Below are 25,752 nucleotides of genomic sequence, written 5' to 3' on the forward strand. Positions count from 1 at the left end.
TTGTTGTTTTTTCTAGCTCGGGTATGCATTTCTTTTTCAGCTCTAAGTATTTATTTAGTGCCAATTATGGGCCAGATGCTGTTCCAAGGTTACAGTGGTTAACACAGCAAAATAATCTTTGATCTCAAGAAGCTTACTTTGCAAGAACGCTTATTATATTACCTATGCATTGTAATGGATATTGTGATCTGGCAGTTTTAGATATTGTGAGGGTTTTAAGGTAATCTAGCCATGAATGATAGCTTGTAAAATTTCATACCATTGTTCAGAATGAATATTTAGGAAAAACAGAAAATAGGAAGTCCTGTTGGGAAAGAATATATTCCACGTATGAAGTGGCTAGATGAATAGAAGTAAGAATGGAGAAGAAAAGCTGGATTACAAGAGTATCGTGAAGGAAGAAATGATAGAATTTTGTAATAGTTTAATAAGAGGGCATGACACAGAGGAAAGTAAGAGGCCTTCTTATTAGTGTAAGAGTTGGCATTTCAGGAGTTCGTTTGTTTGTCTGTGCGTGGGGGATGGAGAGGTGGGGATGGGGGAGTCCACTCCAGATGCAGAATACCAAACTGGAATCAATTCAGTGCACTGAATCAAAAGTGATTAACGGTACTCATTTTGAACGAGGATCAAACTCTCTCCACAAATGAAGAGCTGCTCAGTGCAATCAGAGCACATCCTTTCTTTCCCACAATGCCTCCGAACACAGACCTCACTTTACAGGTTACAGCCCCGGGCTGAACTGTTCTACAGCATTCACTAAATAAAAGGCTAATGGATTCCCTTTTACTTTCTTTTTTTTTTTTTTTTTTTGAAATAAGACCTGAAATTTCAACCCAGTTGACCTGGATGACTCTTGCAATTTCCATCCTCAAGGGGGCGGTGATCAGAAGAGCCATTCCGCGACCGCACACGCCGAAATCTGCCGCAAAGTCCTTCACGCTCTGCTCCAGGGTGCGTCAGATTAATCCCAGGGACCAGCATCTCACACTGAGCCTGCGCACAAGGCGCGGCGGAGCGGGCGCATGCGCCTTTGGGGCGGGTTGGGGGAGGCGGGGCTGGGCGGGGCTGGGTCCCTCCAGTGTTTTGGGGCCTGGGAGCTGTGGGAGGAGCCGGCGGTCTCACCGTGGTAACCGCAGCGCCGCCGCCGCCGCCCGGCCTTGCAGGCCTCGGGACTGTCATCGCCTTTGGGTGTGGGGATACTTTGGCCACCGTCCCCGGAAATTGCTCCGCCGGCTTTCTCAGATATCCCCATCCTCCCCACGCTGCCGTCGCCGCCGCCATGCAAGGGGAGGACGCCAGATACCTCAAAAGGTGACCACTCCCCAAGACTCGGTCTTTCTGCCCCGCCGGGCCTGAAGATATTCCTAGAGGGCCTTGGGTTGGCTTTGAGGTGTCACTGGGCCAAGCTAGAACCTTAGAGTAGGGGTGGAAGACCGGGGGAGAAGTCACGGAAGGGAAGGGGGGAAGGTGCACTGGGGAAAAGATAAAAGGGCCCTTGAGGGGGGGCGAGGCTCCCCCTCTTACCTGGCAGGACCCTGACGGCATCGAAGACGGTATCCTCGCTGCATACATCACATTGTGCACGGGAGGAGGGCGAAGGGCCCAGTAAACCGCGTCTTCCTCCCCCTCTCCAAGCGCCTGCTTGAACTCTCCCCTTCCCTAGTGGAATAAATCCCTAGGAGCCTGGGAATGAAGTGCCTCTGCTGTCTGCCTCCTGTTTGGGGTTCCCCGCCATGGGGTTTTGACACGATAAACGAAGAGAGAAATGGTGGCGCTTTATTTATGGGAGAGGCTGGGCTGAGCGGGCTCCTTCCTTCCAGCCTGTTTCTGCTGTCCTCATCCATTTCATCCCCTGGACTACCATGTGTACAGTGTAATATTTGTAGGAGGCTCATGATTATGAAGAGGTTTGTTCAGGAGCTTGTCGTGGGACGGGCCATAATGTATTTAGTTTAAAAATATTTGCAGTATCCCTTCCTCTTTAAAGAAATTGTGTCTGTTGGGATTATTTATTTGACTTCCTGTCAAAGATAAGATCATCCCTGAGGATCCCTGATGGAAAGGATGCCTGTCACTGGACCAAGAGTTAGCAGTGATCCAATAGAAAGCAATCCTAATTAGGACTCTCTATTTTTAGTTAAGTCACTGTTAGGGATAAGGGGAGTATACAAGGAAAGTCACATGTATTTTTTTTTTTTTTTTGGGACACAGTTTCCTTATTTAAATACGGGGCAAATACCACCTTATGGGAGATCTGTGGACCAAATATGAAAATGCTTTTAAAAGATAAAACATGCACATAATGTGGTGACATTATTTCAAGTCATAATATGCTTTTGCTGAATGTGTTCATCCCGGCTTGATATGGCCTTGATCGTCACAGAAAGATCTTCCAGCCTTTAATCGAGTCTTAAAAAGGATTTAAACAAATATACGATCTTTCAGTCAACCAACTGCATCGTCTTTGAGGCTGAGACATATATGGCTTGCCTTCCTCATTGTAGGTGAATATATCTGAAACTATAGAATAACCAGAGTTTATCAGTAAAATTTTTATAGCATTATGTGGTCGTGACTAGTGTATGGTATTTGTTTCCTCACTCAAATTTGCTTACATTGGTCTTTTAAAATATCTTGATTGAAAATTGTATGGCAGAAGAAAATAATAAATTATTTCTCTTTCAACTTTGGATTCAAGATTATTCTAGACAGAGAGCCACTATTTTACATACCATCAGCTTATTTTCATGTATTATAAGTGTGCCAAAAGAGAGTTTTATTAGGATTCTTGAACCTGTACGGGCCTTTAGACATATTTCTCAACCTAGTGCTTATTTTTAAAGCCAAGTTATCTAGAGTTAAAAAAAAAATAAAACCAAACAAGTCACTGTAATGTTTGAAGTAAAACAAGGTCAGAATTTGGAAGGTTGAAATACACTCTCCAGTTTTGTCTAATTTTGACAATATAAGTAATGAACAGGTTGCATTGCTTGCTTTCAGATTAGAAATATGCAGCTGATGTATAATTCAGGCCTGATGGTTTCTGATGTCTGGCAGAAACTTCCATTTTAATTATTGGTTCTTTGATAATGATTACATATATTCTATTCCTTTTGTAATATTTTTACCTTTATATTTTGTTTTTAACAGGACAGCAACATGTTTTCAATCTAATTGATTCACTTTAATTTTAATTAGTTGATTTCAGTGGTTTCATTGTAGTTATTACTGAGGAATCTCTAGTCTCTTTATGTTGAAATGTGTAGAAGATTATAGAATCAAATCCAGTTTCATTTTTTGTTCTGCTAAAAGTTAGTTTTGATTCAGGGGCGTTTAATGAATACTTGCAAAATACCTATTATATGTCTACCATTGTTCTGTTCATTGAGGAAATGATTAAGTAGACATAGTCATGTCCTCAATCAGATATATACAAAAATACATAATTATTTGTGATGGGTTTTTTAGCCTCCTCTTAAAACTGTTCGACGGCTTTTTATTGCTTTTAGAGTTAGAAGCAACTCTCAGCTTTCTCTCTCTCTCAGCTTCCTTCTTACCCCCAATAATTTCATACTTGACTCTTACAGAAATAACTTCTTTTAGATCTCTGTGTCTCAGTATTAGGTTCCAAATGCCCTTCCCATTGTCTGGATCTTGCCCTGTTATTCACCTAGCTAGCTCCTCATTTTTCCTATTTTTGCTTAAGTAGGCAAAAGTCTTTTTTCTAAAAAGTCTTTCCTGAGCCGCCATTTTCTCATCCTATAAGCCACAAACCAGGTCAGATATACCAGCTAGGTTCTCATGATGCCTAATACTTTGTCTTTACCCACTCTTACAAGTAAATTGTTATAGTTTGTCTTTCCTGCTGGTCTATACGCTTCAAAAAGCTAAGGAACTATATATTTTACTTCTCATTGTAGCCTCACCATACAGCACAGTGCCTAGAACATAAGTATTCACTAAATAGTTATTAAATGAAATGAAAATAAGGCTACAAAGAAAAACAGTCCAAATCATATTGGTCTCAGGAACTTTAGTAAAGAGTTGAGAAATGTAATAGCAGTGGGGAACCACTGAAAGATTTTAAGAGTAAATGGCATTCATTCATTCATTCAGTCAGTCAGTCAGTCAATGGTTATTTCAAATTCTACCATGTAAAAGTCACTGGGCTGAGTGATTAAAAGTATCGGATAAATGATACATACTTTCTCTGCCTATGTGGTGCTTATAACATAGCAAGGAATACAGACTTTAAATAATATATAATCAGAAGTAATTATTTATAAGTGCTATGAATATATGATAAGCAAAATCAGTATATGGCCTTTGTGTAAAGCTTCTTTTTTTATATACAATAAAATGTTTCAACATTCATCTATGTTTTAGCATTCATTAGTACTTCATTCCATTTAATAGCTGATTGATAATTCATTGTGTGGATATAGCATATTTTGATTATCCGTTCATCTATTGATGGAGATTTAGATTGTTTCTATCCATTGACTATTGTGAGTAAGGCCTCTTTGAACATTCCTGTACTAGTTTTTAGTTTTTGTTTGAATACTTTTTTTTTCACTCTCTGGTATATCCCTAGTTGTTGCAGGGTCATGTACTAATTCTGTATGTTTTAACTTATTGAGGAACCACCAAACTGTTTTTCACAGTGAGTATACAATTTTACATTCACAACAGCAGGGTATGAGAGCTCCAGTTTTTCGAATCACCAACAGTTGTTACTTACATTTTTTAATTAATGGCCATTCAGTGGATGTGAATTAGTGTCTTATTGTGGTTTTGATTTACATTTCCCTAGTTACTAGTGACATTGAGCATCTTTTCATATGCTTCTTGGCCTTTGTCTATCTGCTTTGGAGAAAAGAGTTCTTTATATGGTCTAGATACTAGATTCTTATCAGAAAAATGGTTGCAAATATTTTGTCCCACTCTGTGTTATTTTTTTTCATTCTCTTCATAATATCCTTCCTTATGCAAAAGCTTTAAATTTTGATGAAGTCCAATTTAATTTTTTCTTTAGTTGCTTTTGCTTTTGATGCCATTATTTAAGAAACCATTGCCAAGTAGTTAATTTCTTTTGTTTTCCCTTGCCTCAGGAGACATATCTAGAAAGATTTTGCTAAAGCTGATGTCAGAGAAATTATTGGATGTGCACACATTAAAAGAATTAAATTGGACCCTTACTTTATACCACATAATTAACTCTAGGATTTTTATGGTTTTGTATCTCATTTTTAGGCCCTTAATCCATTTTGAGTTTATTTTTGTGTATAGAGTAAGAGAGTAGTCTAGTTTAATTCTTTTGCATATAGCAAAATAAAAAAGCTTCTTAAAGCAAACAATCAACAAAACTGAAAGACAACCTACTGAATCAGAACATATTTGCAAATAATATATCTGAAAAAAGGTTAGTACCCAAAATATATAAAGAAATTCTACATATCAACATAAAAAACCCAAATAATCCAATTTTAAAAAATGGACGGAAGACATGAACAGACATATCTCCAAAGAAGATATACAGATGGCCAAAAGACACATGAAGAGATGCTCAACATCACTTATCATCAGTGTAATGCAAATCAAAACTACAATGAGATATCACTTCACACTTGTCAGAATGCCTAAAATCAAAATCACAAGAAGCAAGTGTTGGTTGGGATGTGGAGAAAAAGGAACGAACTTTCATGCACTATTGTTGGGAAGGCAAACTGCTACATTCACTGGAAGACAGTATGGAGGTTCCTCAAAAAGTTAAAAATAGAACACATCTTATGATCCAGTAATTGCACTACTATATATTTATAAAACACACACACACACACACAAAACACTAATTCAAAGGAATAGGTGCAACCTATATTTACTGCAGCATTATTTATAATAACCAAATTGTGGAAGCAGCCCCAGTGTCCATCAACAGATGAATAGATAAAGAAGAGGTGGTATATATACACAATGCAATATTATTCAGCCACCAGAAAGAATGAAATCTTGCCATTTGCAGTGACATGGGTAGATTTGGAAAGACTTAGGCTAAGTAAATTAAGTCAATTAGAGAAAGATAAATACCATATGATTTCTCTCATATGTGAAATTTAAGAAACAACAAATGAACAAATGGAAAATAGACAAATCAAGAAACCAAAACTTAAATATAGAGAACAAATGGGTGGTTATCAGAGGAAAGGTGGATGAAGGGATGAGTGGAATAGCTGATGGGGATTAAAGAGTATACTTATGATGAGCACTGGGTGATATATAGAATTGTTGAATCATTATATTGTACCTGTGAAACTAATATCACTATAAACTATTCTTTAGATGTGGATACCTGGTTGTCTGGGCACCATCTGTTAAAGGGATCATTCTTTCCCCAGTGAAAGGACTTGCTACTTTTGTTGAAAATCAATTGATGGTAGATATAGGGGTTTATTTCTGGACTCAGTTCTATTCCATTGAGGGAGAAGCAGGCCCCATGCCGGGAGCCCGACATGGGACTCGATCCCGGGACTCCAGGACCGCGTCCTGGACCAAAGGCAGGCACTAAACTGCTGAGCCACTCAGGGATCCCCTATATGTCTCTTTTTATGCTAGTATTTCACTGTTCTGATTACTGTAACTTTGTAGTATATTTTGAAATTGGAAAGTGTGTCTTCCAACTTTGTTCTTTTTCAAGATTGTTTTGGTTACTGAGGGTCCCTTGTGTTTCCATATGAATTTTAGGATCCCTTTTCCATTTCTATAAAAGAGGCCTTTGGGGTTTTTATAGGAATTGTATTGAATCTGTAGGTCACTTTGGGGAATATTGCCATCTTAACACTATTGTCACTCATTCTATGAACAAGGGGTATCTGTCCATTTATTTAATTATTACCAAATTTCTCCAGCAACATTTCATAGTCTTCACTGTTTAAGTGCTGCACTTCTCTGCTTAAATGTATTAGTACTTTCATTCTTTTTTTAAAAAAATATTTGTGAGAGAGATAGAGCACGAGTGGGAGCGTCAAAGGGAGAGGGAGAGAGAATTTCCCCAGATGTGGGGCTCTACTTCATGACCATGAGATTGCTACCAAAACCAAAACCAAGAGGTGGACACTTAATTGGCTGTGCCACCCAGGTACCCCTTAGTATTTTATTCTTTTTGATTGTAAGTGGAATTGTTTTCTTGACTTCTTTTTTGGAATTTTCATTACTAATATATAGATACACAACTGATTTTCTCTGTGTTCATAGTCTATTCTGCAACTGCTGAATTTATTAGCTTTAAAAGTTCTCAATATATGAGATCCTATCATCTGCAGATACAGTATTCTTTTCCAATAGAAAATGCTTTTATTTTTTTTCCATACCTCAATTCTGTGGCTTGAACTTCCAATACTATATTGAATAGAAGTGGGTGAAAGTGGGCATACTTGTCTTATTCCTGTTCTTTAGGGAAAGCTTTTATTCTTTTACCACTGAGTATAATATTAGCTGTAGCTTTTTCATATATGCTCTTTATCATATTGAGGGAATTTTCCTGTATTCCTAATTTATTGAATGCTTTTATTTGAAAGAGTGTTAGGTTTTGTCAAATGCTTTTTCTGCATCAATTGGAATAATCATGTATTTTTCTTTATTCTATTAATGTGGTATATTACATTAATTGATTCTCATATGTAGAACTTCCTTGCATACATGGATAGAACCTATTTGGTCATAGCTTGTAATCCTTTTAATATGCTGTTGGATACTGTTTGCTAGTATTTTGAGGACTTTCACATCTATATTCATAAAAGATAAAACTATCCCTTTATAAAGGGTATTTATAAAAGATATTCTATTTTGTGGTATCTTTGTCTCACTTTGGTATCAGTAATGCTGATCTTATAGAATGAGTTATCTAGTTTTTGAAAGAGTTTGAAAAGGATTGGTGTTGATTTTTCTTTGCATATTTGGTAGAATTCACCAGTGAAGCCATCTGATCCTGGACTTTTCTTTGTTGGGAAGTTTTTAATCTCATTATTTACTATGGATCTATTCAGAATTTCTGAAATTATGAGTTAATTATGTAGCTTATGTGTTTCTAGGAATTTGTCCATTTTATCTAGGTTATCTAATTTGTTGGCTTACAATTGTTTATAGTATTCTTTTTATGTATTTACTGTCAGTAGTAATGTCACACTTTAATTTCCAAGTCTACTAATTTGAGTCTTCTGTCTCTTTTTTTTTTTATCTAGCTAAAAGTTGGCCAATTTTGTGGATTTTTCAAAGAAGCAACTTTTGATTTTATTTTCTCTTTTGCTTATTTTCTATTTCTTTTTTTTTAAGATTTATTAATTAGGGGGAGAGAGAGAGAGCATGTGGGAAGGGGCAACGGAAGAGGGAGAGAGGAACTCAATCTTATGACCCTGAAATTGGGACCTGAACCAAAACCAAGAGTTGGACAGTTAACTGACTAGCCACCCAGGCATTCCTCTATTCTCTATTGTATCTCTCTATCTTTATTATTTCCTGCCTTCTACAAGCTTGAGATTTAGTTTATTCTTTTTCTGGTTCCTTAAGGTGTAAAATCAGGTTATTGATTTGAAATCTTTTTATTGAACTATAATTGACATACAGATAAGTTTCAGGTGCACATCATAATGATTTGTATGTATTTGTATATATTATGAAATGATCATCATATTAAGTCTAGTTAACATCCATTACTTTACAGTAATGTTTTTTCTTGTGATGGGAACTTTTAAGATTTACTCTCTTAGCAATTTTCAAGTATACAAAACAGTATTATTAACTATAGTCACTATGCTATACATTATATCCCCAGGACTTTTTTATTTTATAATTGGAAATTTGTACCTTTTGAACACCTTTACCTGTTTTGCCCACCTGCCACTACCTACCTTTGGCAACTACCAATCTGTTCTGCATATCTGTGAGTATGAGTTTGTTTTGTTCTTAGATTCCACATAAAAGTGAGATCATTCAGTATTTGTATTTCTCTGACTTATTTCACGTAGCAAAATGCCCTCAAGGTCCATCTATATTGTTACAACTGGCAAGATTCACACATATACATATACATACACCATATTTTCTTTATCCACTTGTCCATCGATGGATGCTTAGGTTGCTTATATATATTGAATATTGTAAATTAATGGTGCAGTGAACATGGGGGTGTGTATATCTTTTTAGTTAATGTTTTTGTTTCTTTCCGATAAATACTCAGAAGTGAATTTGCTGGATTATATGATAGTTTTGTGGTCAGTTTCTTGAGAAACCTCTATATGATTTTCCATAGTGGCTGCGTTGATTTACATTCCCACCAACAGTGCACAATGGTTCCCTTTTCTCCATATCTTTACCAACACTTGCTATTTCTTGTCTTTTAGGTAATAGCCATTCTAACAGGTATGAGGTGATATCTCATTGTGGTTTTGATTTGCATTTCACTGATGCCCAGAGATTTTGAGCATCTTTTCATGTACCTGTTGGCCATCTGTATGACTTATTTGGAAAAATGCCTATTTAGAGCCTCTGCTAATTTTTTAATCAGATTGGAATTTTTTTTTCTGTTGAACTCCATATTATTTCTTTGTATACTTCAGAAATTAACTCATTATCAGATATATTATTGGCAAATATATTCTCCCATTTATTATGCTGCCTTCTCATTTTTTGTTTCTTTTACTGGGCAGAAGATTTTTAGTTTGATTTGGTCCCAGTTAATTTATTTTTGTTTTTGTTGCCTTTGCTTTTGCTGTCAAATAAAAAAAAAAAGAAAAGAAATAAACCAAGACCTATGGCGAGAAGCTTACTGCCTATATGTTCTTCTGGGAGTTTTATGGTTTTAGGTCTTATGTTCCACTCTTTAATCCATTTTGAATTAATCTTTATGTATGGTATAAGATAATGGTCCAGTTTCATTCTTTTGCATGTAACTGTCCAGTTTTTCGAACACCATTTATTCTTCCTCTGTTGTTGTAAATTATTTAGCTATATATGTGTGGATTTATTTCTGGGCTCTGAATTTTGATGTATGTGTCTGATTTTATGCAAGTACCATATTATTTTGATTACTTTAAGTTTGTAATATAGTTTGAAACCAGGGAATATGATGCCTCTAGCTTTGTTGTTTCCCAAAATTGCTCTGGCTATTCAGGGTCATTTGTGATTCCATACAAATTTTAGGATTGTTTATTCAATTTTTATGAAAAATGCCATTGGGATTTTGATTGGGATTGCATTGAATTTTTAGGTTTCTTTGGGTGGTATGGACACCTTATCAGTATTAATTCTTCCAATCCATAAGCACAGAATATCTTTTCATTATTTGTATTATGTTTGATTTCTTTCATCAATATCTTCTAGTTTTCAGTAGATAGGTCTTTTACCTTCTTGGTTAAATTTATTCCTAGACATATTATTATTCCTTTTGATATAATTGTAATTGAGAGTATTTTCTTAATTGCTTGTAAGAGGTTCATCATTACTGTTATAGAAATGCAACTGATACTTAATACTGGTTTTTGTAACCTGCAACTTTCTTGAGTTTATTAGTTCTAACAGTTTTTTGAGTCTTTAGGATTTCCTTTATAATAATATCATGTCATCTGCAAATAGTGACAGTTTTACTTCTTGCTTTCTGACTTGGATGCCCATTATTTCTTTTTCTTGACAGATTACTCTTGCATGGACTTCTGTCATTAAAAGTATGATATTAGCTGTGTGTTTATCATATACGGCCTTTATTATTATGTTGTGGTACATTTTGTATATTCATTTTGGTGACAGTTTTTATGGTAAATGGATGTTGAATGTTGTCAAATGTTTTATGCATCTATTAAGATAATAATATGACTTTTATACTCCACTTTGTTGTATAGTATATCATAATGATTGATTTGCATTTATTGAACCCTCCTTGTATCCCTCAAATAAATCATGATGTATGATGCTTTTAATGTAAACTTGAATTTGATTTGCTAGTATTTTGTTGAAGAATTTTGCATTTGTATTCTTTAGAGATGTTAGTCTATAATTTTCTTGTGTCTTTGTCTGGTTTTGGTATCAAGGTAATGCTTGCCTTGTTAAAGGAGTTTATAAGTATTCCCTCCTGTTCTATTTTTTGGAAGAGTTTGAGAATGGTTGGTATTAATTCTTTGAATATTTGGTAACATTAACCAGTGAAGCTGTTAGGTCTGGACTTTTGTTTGTTGGGACAGTTTTGATTACTAATTCAATCCCTTACTAATAATTGGTCTGTTCATATTTTCTATTTATGATTCAGTCTTGCTACGTTGAATGTTTTTTAGAACTTTGCCCATTTCTTCCTTGTTGTTAAATTTGTTGGTGTATAATTAATTGTTAAAACTCAGGATCCTTTTGTATTTTTGTGCTATCAGTTGTAATGTTTCCTCTTTTGCTTCTGACTTTATTTTTTTGAGTCCTGTCTCTTTTTTTCTTGGTGAAGCTAGCTAAAGTCTTGCCAATCATCTTGTAGTTTGATCTTTTCTCTTGTCCCTTTAGGGTCTATTTAATTTATTTTCACTTTGCTCTTTGTTATTTCCTTTCTTCTACTAACTTTGGGCTTTGTTCCTTTTTTTTTTTTTTTTTAAGATTTATTTGTTTTGGAGAGAGAGCTGGAGGAAGGGGCAGAAGGAGAGGGAGAGAAAATCTCAAGCAGACTCCAGGCTGAGTGTGGAGCCTGATATGGATCAATCTCATGATTCTGAGATCACAACCTGAGCCAAAACTGAGTCGGACACTTAACCAATTACATTACCGAGGTGCTTCTGGGCTTTGTTCTTTTTTCTAGTTCCTTGACGTATAAAGGAACCTTGTTTATTTGAGATCTTTCTTCTTCCTTGATGCAGATATTTATCCTTATGAACTTCCCTTTTAGAACTGTGTTTGCTGCATACTTTGATTTGGTATGTTGTAATTCCATTTTCATTTGTCTCAAGGTATTGAGCTCTCTTTTGATTTCTTTGACCCGTTGATTGTTCAGTGATATGTTATTTAATCTCCACATATTTGTGTTTTCTTCTTGTAATTGATTCTAGTGTTATATTATTGTGGTCAGAAAAGATGCTTGATATATTTCAATCTTTAAATATTAAAACTTGTTTTGTGGCCTAATATATGATCTGTCTTGGAGAATGTTCCACGTATGCTTGAAAAATAATATGTATTCTGTTCCTTTTGGATAGAATGTTCTATTTATGTCTGTTAAGACTATCTGGTCTAATGTATTATTTAAAAACCAACGTTTCCTTATTGACTTTCAGTCTGGATGATCTACCCATTTATGAAAGTGGGGCATTAAAGTCAAAATACAAAAATACTTTTGTATTTCTGTTTATTTCTCTGTTTAGGTCTGCTAATATTTTCTTTATATGTTTATGTGATCCTATGTTAGATGCATAAATATTTACAGATTTTATACTCCTTTGTTGGATTGACTCCTTTGTTATTATATAATAATCTCCTTTTTCTCTTATTGTAGTCTTTTTTATAAAGATTTTATTTATTTGAGAGAGAATGTGCACAAGTATGGGGCAGAGGCAGAGGGAAAGGGAGAAGCAAACTCCCTGCTGAGTAAGGAGCCCAACATGTGGCTCAGTCCCAGGACCCCTGAGATTAGGAGCTGAGCTGAAATCAAGAATCAGGCACTTAACTGACTGAGACACTCAGGCACTCCTTCATTATTTTTTTCTTTTTGTTCCTGATTGGGTGAGTTCCACTGCCCTGTCTTTGAATTCACTGATCCTTTCTTCTGCCTCAGATGAACTGTTCTCTGTTCACTCTAGTCTTGTGGGTATCATGAACACAAGCCTTCTTGGTTTTCAGTGCTAGGCATTTTAGGGCTAATCTTCCAGGTGTAGGTCTTTAGAAGTTGAGGTATCAGATATAGGGTTCAAACTCTTAGCTCCTCAGGCTGAAGCTCAGGTTTGTGAGTTCCCTCCTGATTGTAGGTTACTACACATTGGCAGGGGTGGGGTTTGTGGTGAGATTGTATCTTGGTTTCTCCTACCCACTTCAATGTGGATTTTTTCTCATTCACTTAATGTGTAGGAGTCACTCAGCTAGTTTTTAGGTGTTTTTTCCCCCAGAAGGAAGGTGGTGGTGGTGGTGGTGGTGGTGGTGGTCGTCTTCTTCTTCTTCTTCTTCTTCTTCTTCTTCTTCTTCTTCAAGTTTTTATTTATTTTTCATTGTGTGTGTGTCTGTTTTATATCTTTAATACTTGAATGGCTTTATTAATTAATTAATTAATTTATTTATTTATTTTTAATTGGAGTTCAATTTGCCAATATATAGTATAACACCCAGTGTTCATCCCATCAAGTGCCCTCCTCAGTGCCTGTCACCCAGTTACCCCAACCCCATACTCACCTCCCCTTCCACCACCCTTTGTTTCCCAGAGTTAGGAGTCTCTCATCATTTGTCTCCCTTTCTAATTTCTCTCACTCAGTTCCCCTTCTTTCCCTTATAATCATTTTACTATTTCTTATATTCTCTGTATGAGTGAAACCATATGATGATTGTCCTTCTCTGATTCACTTACTTCACTCAGTATAATATCCTCTAGTTCCATCCACATCGAGATAAATGGTGGGTATTCATCCTTTCTGATGGCTGAGTAATATTCCATTGTGTGTGTGTGTGTGTGTATGTGTGTATATATATATATACACCATATCTTCTTTATCCATTCATTTGTTGCCTTCAACAACATCATGGCTCCTTCCACAGTTTAGCTATTGTGGACATTGCTGCTATGAACATTGGGGTTCAGGTGTCCCAGCATTTCACTACATCCATATCTTCGGGGTAAATCACTAGTAGTGCAAATGCTGGGTCATAGGGTAGCTCTATTTTCAACTTTTTGAGGAACCTCCACACTGTTTTCCGGAGTGGCTGCACCAGTTTGCATTCCCACCAACAGTGCAAGAGGGTTCCCCCTTTTCTACATCCAGAGGAAAGTTTTTCATATGTAGCTGCAGATGTGATGTATCTATGGGAGTTCAGAATCCTCCCATGCTACCATCTTGAATGGAAGCTTGGAGTAAATTCTTTCAACAGCAATAGTTTTTTTTTTTTTTTTTAAGTACCTGTTTAATGAAAGACTAATAAATTTTTGTTTTTCTAGAAAATTGATGAATGTGTAATGTAATGTCAGCATTTATTTTCTCTTTAAGGATCATAATGATATCATCAACCACATAAAGTCTGGAAACATTAGGGTGTACTTCAGAAATTATTAAGAACATTGTACCCCCAGAATGACAACTATTACATGGAGTGCTAGAAGATATATTTTTATATCACTCTGTGAAGCATAGACTTCACATTGGTATTAAAAAATGATTTTTCTAAATTAACTTTGCATATTTTAGGTTCTGGTTTTCTTATGTATATAAAAGAATAGAGCTGTTATTGAGAAGGCTCCATTTGTTGAAAAAATTTACAGTTAAAAGACAGCAGTTTTGATATGTGTCATATGATGCTTCAAATAGAAAAATCAGTTAATTCCAATAATTAGTTAAATTTTTAAAAATCTAGTACATGGGTTCCAGGTAAAGCATTTGAAAGTTCATTCTCTTGATATGTAAACATCTGACATCATTATGATTACCATGTTTATTTATTTATTTCTTTATTTTTTAAATTTTTATTTATGATAGTCACACAGAGAGAGAGAGAGAGAGAGAGAGAGGCAGAGACATAGGCAGAGGGAGAAGCAGACTCCATGCACCGGGAGCCTGACGTGGGACTCGATCCCGGGTCTCCAGGATCACACCCTGGGCCAAGGGCAGGCACCAAACCGCTGCGCCACCCAGGGATCCCTGATTTCCATGTTTAAATTCAGTTTGAAAGTTCAGCTTTAAGATAAAATTATTCATTTTGTGGCGATAATTCAAATATAAGTTTGGCGAGGCACATTGGTTTGGAAAAATTTTCACTACTAAATCAATTATCATCAGCAGATATGTACGTGTTATAGGTTGCATGCAGACATAATTCATAACAGTATCCAAATAAGCTGGAATATTTTACCAACGGAACTAGAATTTGAAGCCATGGTTGTCAGTGTTGAAATATTTGTATCATATGTAGAGAAACTGAATTACAAAATGTTTTTAGCTTTTACAGAACTACTTTGTAAAGCAATCAAGTGCCCTATAATGATTTTGAATGTTTTGTAAATGTGTAAATTTTGTTCAGCATCAGTTAGAAATAAAGAATCAAGGTGTTCAACAAATGGAGAATCTGTAATGTGAGTGTATGAATTTCTAAAGGCAAAGCATTGTCATAAAGTAACTACATAGTAAGCTTTAAATGTATGTTACTATTAGTATAATATGAGCTTAGTTGTAATATATGTATTTTAATTTATTTTGAAAGATTTATTTATTTATGAGAGAGAGAGAGAGAGAGAGAGAGGCAGAGAGGCAGAGGGGCAGAGACATAGGCAGAGGGAGAAGCAGGCTCCTCACAGGGAGCCCGCCACGGGACTTGATCCCCGATGCTGGGATCACAACCCGGGCCAAAAGCAGGCACCCAACCGCTGAGCCACCCAGGCGTCCCTATATGTTCATTTTATATATTTTATATATTCAGTTACAATGCCAGGGAGAATGGGAAGGGTTTATCCATCCATAATTTCCATCAGCCCCCACATTGATATAAACAATAACTTGTGTTACTCTAATGTAAAGTGCCATTCAATGTAGTTTCAACTCTACCAGATTGTTACCCTTAGGCCTCTCCTATAAAGAAAGTCTAGAGCTGCCACTCTATTATTTATTTATTTTTTTTTTTTTTTTAAAGTTTTATTTATTTATGATAGTCACAGAGAGAGAGAGAGAAGGCAGAGACACAGGCAGAGAGAGAGGCAGGCTCCATGCACCGGGAGCCCGACGTGGGATTCGATCCCGGGTCTCCAGGATCGCGCCCTGGGCCAAAGGCAGGCGCCAAACCGCTGCGCCACCCAGGGATCCCTTTTTTTTTTTTTTTTTTTTTTTTTTAAAGTTTTATTTATTTATGATAGTCACAGAGAGAGAGAGAGAAGGCAGAGACACAGGCAGAGAGAGAGGCATCTATTATTTATATTTGGTAGAAAAATATCTGAATGTACATGTGCTAAATTTTTAAAATTGGTTTCTTCTAGTTTTTTTTTTCTTCTAGGTCTTTGAGTTTATTTTTTTCTTTGCAATTTCGGTGTTCTACTTTTCCTATAAAAACATAACCTGCTTTAGTGATAAACTTTTAAAAATTGAATGAATTTATTACTCTTTAAAACACACACACACACACACACACACTAGCAAGAAGTGGGAAGATTCTTTGATCTATTTAATTTCTTTGAGAAAGGCAAGATATCAGACCAGAAGACAGCAATTAAGCTTCTATCTCACCTCTTGGTACGTGGAAGACCTACTGTGAAAGTGGTGGTAGGAGACTTCTCATAAGATCTGCATTTTTTATCCTTATGATTCTCTTCATTGAATTTGCCCCTTTCTGTATAGGAAATTCATGACTGGGTTTGCTCTCCATCTCATCAGGAACCAAATAACTAGTTTGCTTTATAATTAAGATAGTTTGTGTAGTGCTTCCTATTTAGTACATCTTTTTTTTTTTTTAAGCTCTTCTTAGTTCTTTTGATTCCTGTAATTTCTTTAGCTTTTAATTGCTAACCTCGACTTATATCCATTTATCTTACCTTTTGGACTCTGTACCATCCTATTTAGTATATGTGTGTTTATCTGATTTCCTGTTTTTACTGGCCTGCCTGGTTTCTAGTTGCTTCCATTCTTTACCAGCTTTGTTCTGAACACCTTTCTGTCAGTTTAGTTGCTGATGTACCTACACTCTAGCACTGTTATATTTGATTTCCTACTCTGTCTCTCTACTTGAGTCTTAGTCATGGTCCCAATACAGACTCCATGTTCTTAGCTTTTTTTTTTTTTTTTTTTTTACTTGAAGAATTCTGATGAAAAGATCATTTTAAAAATTACACTGAAAATATACATAAGAAGCCATTTATTTCTAACAGAAGGAAAAGCTTTGGGTTTCTAATTATTGGAATCAATTTAAGACATTGTCATATTTGTGTTTCTTCTCATCAGGCTAAGATGCCCCCTAGCCCACTGTGACCACAGGGAGAAATTTATCTTGTTCCTATTGCTTAATCTCTTTGAGTACAACTTGTCTTGTCACCTTCAAATGTGGCCAAGTGACAAGGAATTAATCTGTTATTGGTTTTCAATAATTAAACATTCATTGTATAAACTCTAGAAGCTTGGAAGGATGATGTATATAGGAACTTTCCATGGGAACTACTAGTGACACTATAATTTGAGATGTATAACTATAAAAAATGTATGATTTGAAAAATGATTAGGTACTAATGCCACAATTTACAGAGTTATATAAGATGATACATAATAAATATTGCAGTTTACATAATTTCTTCATGTCATTTTGTGTTACAGTTAATGGGCTAATTGTTAGGCAGATTGATTTTTTAAATATAAATTTTGGGATGTGCTTGGGTGGCTCAGTTGGTTAAGCCTCTGAGTCTTGATCTTGGCTCAGGTCTTGATCTCAGGGTCATGAGTTCAAGCCCTGCACTGGGCTCCATGCATGAACCCACGTAAAAAGAAAAGAGAAGAAATAAAACAAAAAAATAAAATAGAAAATAAAATATAAGTTTTTGGGCAGCTATCTTTGTTTTTGAATTGCTAATTTTTGTTTGAGGTTATTCTCTCCAAAACATCTTATTTATTTTATTGACTTGCTTTTATGCATGGTTCTTTGTGTAAATGTACTTTTTCCTCAGGTATAGCTATTTATTAAGGTGCTTTCTGCAAGACTAAGAATAATAAGTATAGTACAGAGTTTACAGACGTGGAGAAAAAGACTTGTTTCTTGGTCAAGTCAAGAGAAAATATAATTTAAATGCATATGTTAATCCAATCCACATGCTTTTGGAACTAGAAACTAGGTAAAAACCATGAACATTTTGTGAGTTTTTAATCTGTCTCTTTTTATCACATAGGAAAGTTAAAGGAGGAAATATTGATGTACATCCATCAGAAAAAGCACTCATTGTTCAGTATGAAGTGGAAGCTACTATTCTTGGAGAAATGGGTGATCCCATGTTGGGAGAACGAAAGGAATGCCAAAAGATGTAAGTTTTTTTCATTTGTGTATGTTTTGAAAGTAGTGAACCTTATACAAATTGTGTAGAAATCTGATGGTATTTATATCTGCATAGATGATAGATGGTTATGGCATTCTTCTAGACATACTTCATCTTAGTGAAGCAGAGACTATATTAAACTATAAAATCAGAGTATATTTATTCCAGGGAAGATCAGGTTTACATAAGCATGATGGGGCTTCTTGAAAAATATCATTTCTAATTTATCCCATTTAGTAAATGCATATAATAGAATATAAACTACTACAACTTGTGAAATCAGTAATAAAAGATATGATTATGTGAGACTTTTTTGCTTAATTTAGGAAATGTCTATTTTATGGGATCCTGTCTGTATTCTTTTTTCCCTGGAACTGTAGAAAATACTATGAATTCTAGAATTCTCAAATGGGGCATGTACTTTTAATTCATCCCTTAAAAGTCTAGCCCTATGAAAGATGTTAGTAATAAAATGAGCATTTCTGACTCAATGAGTTGAGCTTATATCTCCTGACATCCTACATACTTTCCTTCCTTCTTTTATAATACTTTCAGGAGCCCATTGGAAACTGGCCTTTTTCATTAATCTATTAGTTGTGCTACTAATTGTCTTGCCCTTCTTCCATAGTGTTGTGGAAGTAAAGAAGGTCTGAGATTACCTAGTATTCTCTCCAACATCTCTCCCTTCATTTAAAAAAAAAATGATTTGGGAACTAAGTTAAAAGAGTTTTAACTAGTTAAAAAGTGCTAGTATGTTCTGGTGGTGTAACACACTGAAAAATACCGTATTTTAAATATATAGCAGTGGTTCTCAATTGGCTGTGATCCCCCCCCCCCCCCCCCCAGGGAACATTTGGTAATACCTGGGGACATTTTTGGTTGTTGTAACTGGAGGAGTCCTATTGGAAATCTAGTGGATAGAGGACAGGATACTGCTAACCATCCTACAATGTGCAAGATAGCCACCTACAAACAAAGAATGATTTGGCTCCAAATGTTAATAGTGCTGCAATTAAGAAATTGCATGTGTGTAGCAACCTGCAAAGAGAAACTGCCTAATATCTTAGTAAGATCCCTAATCCATCTTCCTTTTTTGTGTTAGGAGACTAAATTACACAGATATTTCATTAAAATAACTGAGTCCTTGGATAATCCGCTAAACTGAAGAAAATACACATATACACACACACAGTACATAGACTATGTCCTTTTACACTTTCTCTTCCATTAATGTGTTTCTGATTGCTGCCTGAATTTTGTGCATTTTGAGAACATGTAAAAATCTCTTGAGATCTTATTAATTTGACTTCCAAAGAAGGTAGCAGATTAGTCTTTGCCTTTAGAACTTCAGATATCCACATTTCTGGTGAGATATTTCATTTTTAGTTCTTAAGAATGCAGTAAGTAGCCTCCTTCAGCTAGAATTAAATGAGAATATTGTTATTGCTTGGAAATACATGGACTTTTTAGACAAAGGATACATTCACCCAAGTGTCAACCACTTGGCAGGAGTTACTACCAACTATGGCTGGAGTACGTGGATTTAACTTCAGTAAGGGAAAACCTAAGTAATTCAACCTTGTGATACTCAACTGTGGCTGCGCAAGGTTTGGAGAGAAATCACTGTAGGACCAAAAGGAGAATGTAGTTTGTTGATAGTTCAAGAAGTTTTAGCAATGGCAGCAACTGGGGATAAGGATTTTGAGAGGTACACTCATATAGGCTGATTTTGAGAGGGACACTCATCTCATATAGGCTGAGACAAATACGAAGTGAAATTGTCATTAAATTGAGGTAGTCAGTGCTATGGCCCAGGTCTAAAAGACTTGTACTATATTTCATTTTCCCTTATTAGGTAAAGGAATATTTAAGCCCATCTTCAATGGAGTCCCAGTTTTCTCAAGATTTCTTTATAAGATACTGATGATTATGGACCAAAAATAATTTGGGTATTTTTCTTCTAGGTTTTTGATGTTCTTAGTAGGTATGGACTGCCTAATGAGGTTCTGATTTTTTACTATGAGTATAATCACTAAACATATGGTTGACATTTTCTAAAAATTCTAGCCCTACCTGTTTTTTCTTTGTCTTTTATAATGAGGGAAGGAGTTAGGAGAGAGGCATACACACTGAAAGAAGAAAATCTATTACCTTGGATAGAAAGAAGATGAGTCAGATTGTTAATATATATGTTGGTAGAAAATAGATCTAAAAAAGGATAGAAAAATCTACTTTATCAAATCAATATACCACTACATACCTATTGGAATAGGTAAAATCCAAAATATTGACAGCACCAAATGCTGGTGAGGATATAGAGCCACAGGAACTCATTCATTATTAGTGGGAATATAAAGTGGTATTTATTATAACCACTTTGGAAGACAGTTTGGCAATTGCTTACAAAGTTAGACATAGGCTTACCATATAATCCAGCAGTTGTGTTTCTAGATATGAACTCTAATGAGTTGAAAACACATGTCCACACAAAAACAGGAGAATTAATGTTTGTAGAAAATTTATAATTGTCAAAAATTGGAAGCACGCCAGGTATCCTTCAATAGGCAAGCGGGTAAACTGTGGTGCATTCATATCACCAAGTACAATTCGGGGCTAAAAAGAATTCAACTATCAAGATGTGAAAACACATTTGAGGTACCTTACTATATTAATGCATTTAAGTGAAAGAAGCCAGACTGGAAAGATTCCAATATGTGACATTCTAGAAAAGAAAAAACGAAAGTAGAAAGATTAGAGGCTGTCAGGAGTGCAAGGGATGACGGAGGGGAGAATAGGTGAAGCAGAGGGCATTTTTAGGCCAGTAAAACCATTTTGTATGATACTATAATGGTGTATTCATGGCATTATACATTCAAGGCCTAGAGAACTATAGGACACAAAGAGTGAACCCTAATGTAAACTGTGAACTTCATTCAGTGATAATGTATCAGTTTTGTTTCATCAGTTGTTGTAAAGGCACCACGTAATGCCTTCTGGATATGCAGCTAAAATTATACAAAAATAAATAGTTTAAAAGATTTAAAACCATAGGAATATAAATAGATTAAAGAAAAGTTAAATGGACTAAGTATTGCTGGTTGTCGCATACATTAGAAGCCATTTCAGCACATTTTTTAAAAAGATTTTATTTGTTCATGAGAGAAACAGAGAGAGAGAGAGAGAGACATAGGCAGAGGGAGAAGCAGGCTTCCCGCAGGAAGCCTGATGTGGGACTTAATCCCTGTGTGAATCCTGGAATCACAACCTGAGCTGAAGGCAGATGCTCAACCACTGAGCCACCCAGGTACCCCCACCACTCTAGCAAATTTAAGCATAAAAGGAATTTGTTAAAGACTATTAAGTAATTTGTAGAATCCTGGGAGGACCAGATCGAGGGAAGACTGTTTAGCTGGGAATAATATATAAATCACTATGCTGCACTTATTTCAGATCATCAGTATTTGAATAATGATTTCACAGATGCTGAGGACAAGGCATTTTTCAGAGATCTCTGTCCCAACTGCCTCTAATATCTTGATGTCTCTTCCAACATCGGCTGTCTTCACCAAAAAATAATTCCACACAGTGACTACTTTGTTAATGTTTCTCTAGGCATACATGGGTACATCTGCTTGAGTCTTTTGCCACCAATTGAGTTTTCACCTGAACCTAATTTTGTGTCTTCATGGCTCTCCCTGGTACCACAAATCCATGTACATTGCCAATTGTTTCCACCAGAAACAATTGAATCTGAAAATACTGATATTATGTGTGTGTCCCTAGTTAAATAATTATGAGTTTGGTCAAGAAAATTACTTATTTTTGGCAATATGGATTCTCATATCCAATAATGATTAATTAAGACTTCATATATGTTGTCAGAAAGACTGTTTTAAAACAAGATACCTATCTTAGACAAGATATGCTATCTTGTCTAGAAGAGTCAGATGTAGATTTTATGTTCCCTTTGTGATCTTGCCTGTCCAGTTCAAAGAAATCATTTGTTTGCATTTTTCTAAGCCTAATTACATCTAATACTTTATTATATTTTACTAAAAGAGTCTGTGTCAGGTACCTTTAAATACTTTATAACTATTTATTTGGAAGTAGTATTTTTATCACTTACTTTGGTATTACCTGAGTTGGAAAATTTTGATATGCTTACAGCATTCGTCTTAAGAGTCTCAATGCCAACACCGATATAACTTCCCTGGCACGGAAGGTGGTTGAAGAATGTAAACTTATTCATCCCTCAAAATTAAATGAGGTAGAACAGCTGTTGTACTATCTACAGAACCGCCGGGATTCATTGTCAGGAAAAGGTAAGTATAATTCCTTACTTTTTAATGCATAACCAGAGTTCTTTAACTATAGTTTTTGCTTTTGATATTTCAATCATGGGGTTTGTTTTGTTATTGTTTTATTTTATTTTGCCAGTGCTATAAGTAAATAATGAATGAAAGAATAAACCTATTAGTTTCCTGCAGGAAGGCTCTGTATTAGATACTTCTATGCAAAATGATCTGCTTCTGTTTCATATTGTGGTAGGTGTGTATGTTTGTGTTTGTGTCTGTATGTTTGTGTGTGTATGTTGTGTATATTTCATACTGTGGTGTGTGTGTATGTTTGTGTACATATGTGCTAAGGTAAGGAGTGAAAAAGCAAATGTCTGTCATATTGACTCTAGAATAATGAAAGGAGAGAATTTGGGGCGGCAAAATATTTTCTCTACACGATTAGATTTATATTTTCTAAATTTCTTATAGAGATTTAATTTATAATTTGAATGGGTGACTCAAGCATTTAAATGTTAAAATATATGTCATATGTTTTCAACTATCCTAAAGATACAAGTTTTATGAATCTTTCTTAGGAAAATACTGCCTTTTCATTCATAATGTCTTCCTTGTTGCCATTCTTCTGTCTTCAATTTCTTCATAAAGAACCAACCCATTAAAATATTAAAGCTAAGCAATTATTTTTAGAAGACATCATCAAATATTCTAAACCAAAAATGAAACAAAGTAAAAATACAGACATTTGAATAGAAAGTCATCTCAGATTATTGAATACATATTCTACTTCATAGTACTGATTAAGTTTACATGTCTTTCACCATTGGTGAGTTAAAATGTGGTGCCTTTGAAATAATTCATAAATGCTTAAGTGTTGATTATACTAAGTAGAAAGAAGTAAAAGAAAATTTGCTTGGGCTTTTTTCAAATTATTCTGTCTTTTCTATTTACAGCAAATGAAATGCCTTGTGTCTAACATACACTTTTATTAGTTAGCTCTGAATATAATATCTAATGTGATCAGTATGTATTTTTGGATTAATTAAGTGATGTTAAATTTATTTAAAAGCAAAAATAAGCAGTTTGAATTTGATTCCATCCAACTACATAACTGGCATTCAATGTATGTTAATTATTCATAATAACTGCTATAAGGAAAATATTAAGAAGAATTTTTATTGTTTCATGATAGAATATTCTACTTAAGATCTCTATAAATGAGGGCGATAACTCCTTTGATAAATAAGTTCAAAGTGAGCAAAGTAAATCCTGTATTCTAGCAAGAAGTGTGTGTACTTATTTTGAGTTATACAGTGTCCTTAAAATTGATCTTTCCTCATGCCTAATTAATTTAATCCCAAGTGCATTTACATTAGAGTATCTTTACTACTAAAACCCTTGAACTGTGTTTTCAAGGTAAATTAGTTTTCTCACCTTCTTCCTCCCAAATTAAAGGAATATAAGGAAATTTTCATGTCAACATGGGTAAATCTGTTCAAATCAATCTGCTTATGTAGATATTAATGTTTTGAAGACATAAATGAAATACTGTTGCTATGTTAAATACACACTTATTTTTAAAAAACTATTCCATTTTTCTTTTTTAACTTTTTTACTTGATATTCACAATTTCAAAGCCAGAATCTTGCACCCTAAAAGTGATTGAAACAAAATAGTAATCCTTAATTTATGTGATTCCTTACCTTCAGTGATTTTTTTTCCATTTTAGTTTTTATATTACTCAACTTATTAATGTATCATTGCCTTATTGATTTTCCTCCTCCCATCTTGAATGTGAGTTAAGAAGGGACTATATTGCTTCTTGTTGGCGAGTCTGGCTGTTTACATACCCAAAAAGGTAGTAACAAAGGAGGAAATGAAATTATGACTTTGGGATCATTTATACTCTCCTTGATATCCTCATTAGAACAGGTGGATTATAGGTGAACAGTTTTGATTTTTTTATTTATCGGGAAAAAGATGATTTTATAAACTATTCAGTTTTAAGATCCTCAACTCAGCCATAATTGAAGTCAGCTGCTAAAAATAAAAATTGCCCAGTAACTCTAAAAACTTAGTTCTTCTCATTAAAAAAAAAATCTTTTTACAGAAAAAAAAGAAAAATCAAGCAAGCCTAAAGATCCACCTCCTTTTGAAGGAATGGAGGTAAGACTGTATTCTGATCTAATAGATAACTGATTGATTGTAAGGTTGTTCCATTTTCCCATCAATAATTCATATAATAACATTAAATAGATATGGAAATTAGAAATTATTGAACTTAGAACCTGGAAAGGTAGATATTCAGTATTTCATACAGGCAAAAGTTAGTGGCATGTTTTTTAGATATATTTACTTTGACAAGTAAGTTTTGAAGTGTTTTAAATATTCTTATTGCATTATATTTTTAAATACCAATTAACCTATTGAAGTAGAACTAAATTATTTTGTATTACATTTAAGATACTTTATATTAATAGGCCAATTTTAGAGTATATATCTTATTTTTATATAATATATAACTACTTTTGTATTGGATTCCTAGCACCCAAAGGTCTAATTTTCCCCTCTATGAAAGGACTATGAGTACTTTGAAAACTTGTCTGTTATTAAAAGGGCAATATATTGACCATAAAATATCCTTCTTTTGACAGTAGCTTTGTTGAACATTGTTGTTCTTTTAGAGTACTTCCTCTTCCTTTCTTTCAGATTGATGAAGTTGCTAACATTAATGACATGGATGAATACATTGAGTTACTATATGAAGATATTCCTGACAAAGTTCGGGGTTCTGCTTTGATCCTGCAGCTTGCTCGAAATCCTGATAACTTGGAAGAACTGCTATTGAATGGTGATTTATATCTATAAATATTAAAAATAGAAAATTTGTTGTATAATATGGTTTTTAAGTTTATTACAAAAGAGAAAGCTAACATTATACCAAAGTTAGGAATGCATTTGTTTCCCAGATCTTTGTTACCTTCTTATGAAAATTTTTTAACTTAAGACCATAACACTTAACTACTGTGAAGAATTCACATATCATTTAATTTAAACAATAAAAATAAAGCATTAATGGTACTATTCTCTTCTGAAGGACTTTTATTACCAGTTAAACTGGTAAAAACTCTACCAGTGTTTTAATACACTAATAGAGAAATGGATCTTCAGAGGTCCTTACTTTGGTTACAGAAATGCTTGGCCCTGAAATTCATTTTTATTGAAAGTAGAAAGTAGAGATGT

The 25,752-nt window shown here is 34.7% G+C and overlaps 1 protein-coding gene across 3 annotated transcripts in view; it reads left to right on the top strand.

Moving 5' to 3' along the window:
- Positions 1–1,072: 1,072 nt before the first annotated feature.
- KIFAP3 (kinesin associated protein 3) overlaps positions 1,073–25,752 on the top strand; it is a 146,038-nt gene continuing 121,358 nt past the window's right edge. For all 3 annotated transcript variants that reach the window (XR_004817618.2, XM_035719360.2, XM_049112307.1), the window contains exons 1-5: positions 1,073–1,314; positions 18,071–18,202; positions 22,382–22,536; positions 24,620–24,675; positions 25,219–25,360. Coding sequence is in view for 2 of the 3 variants with exons in the window: in XM_035719360.2 (XP_035575253.1) it covers positions 1,283–1,314; positions 18,071–18,202; positions 22,382–22,536; positions 24,620–24,675; positions 25,219–25,360 (517 nt within the window). In the remaining variant the exon portion in view is untranslated. The remainder of the gene's footprint in view (positions 1,315–18,070; positions 18,203–22,381; positions 22,537–24,619; positions 24,676–25,218; positions 25,361–25,752) is intronic.

This window comes from Canis lupus, chromosome 7, assembly GCF_003254725.2.
Source record: "Canis lupus dingo isolate Sandy chromosome 7, ASM325472v2, whole genome shotgun sequence".
In the NCBI taxonomy this organism is placed as follows: domain Eukaryota; kingdom Metazoa; phylum Chordata; class Mammalia; order Carnivora; family Canidae; genus Canis; species Canis lupus.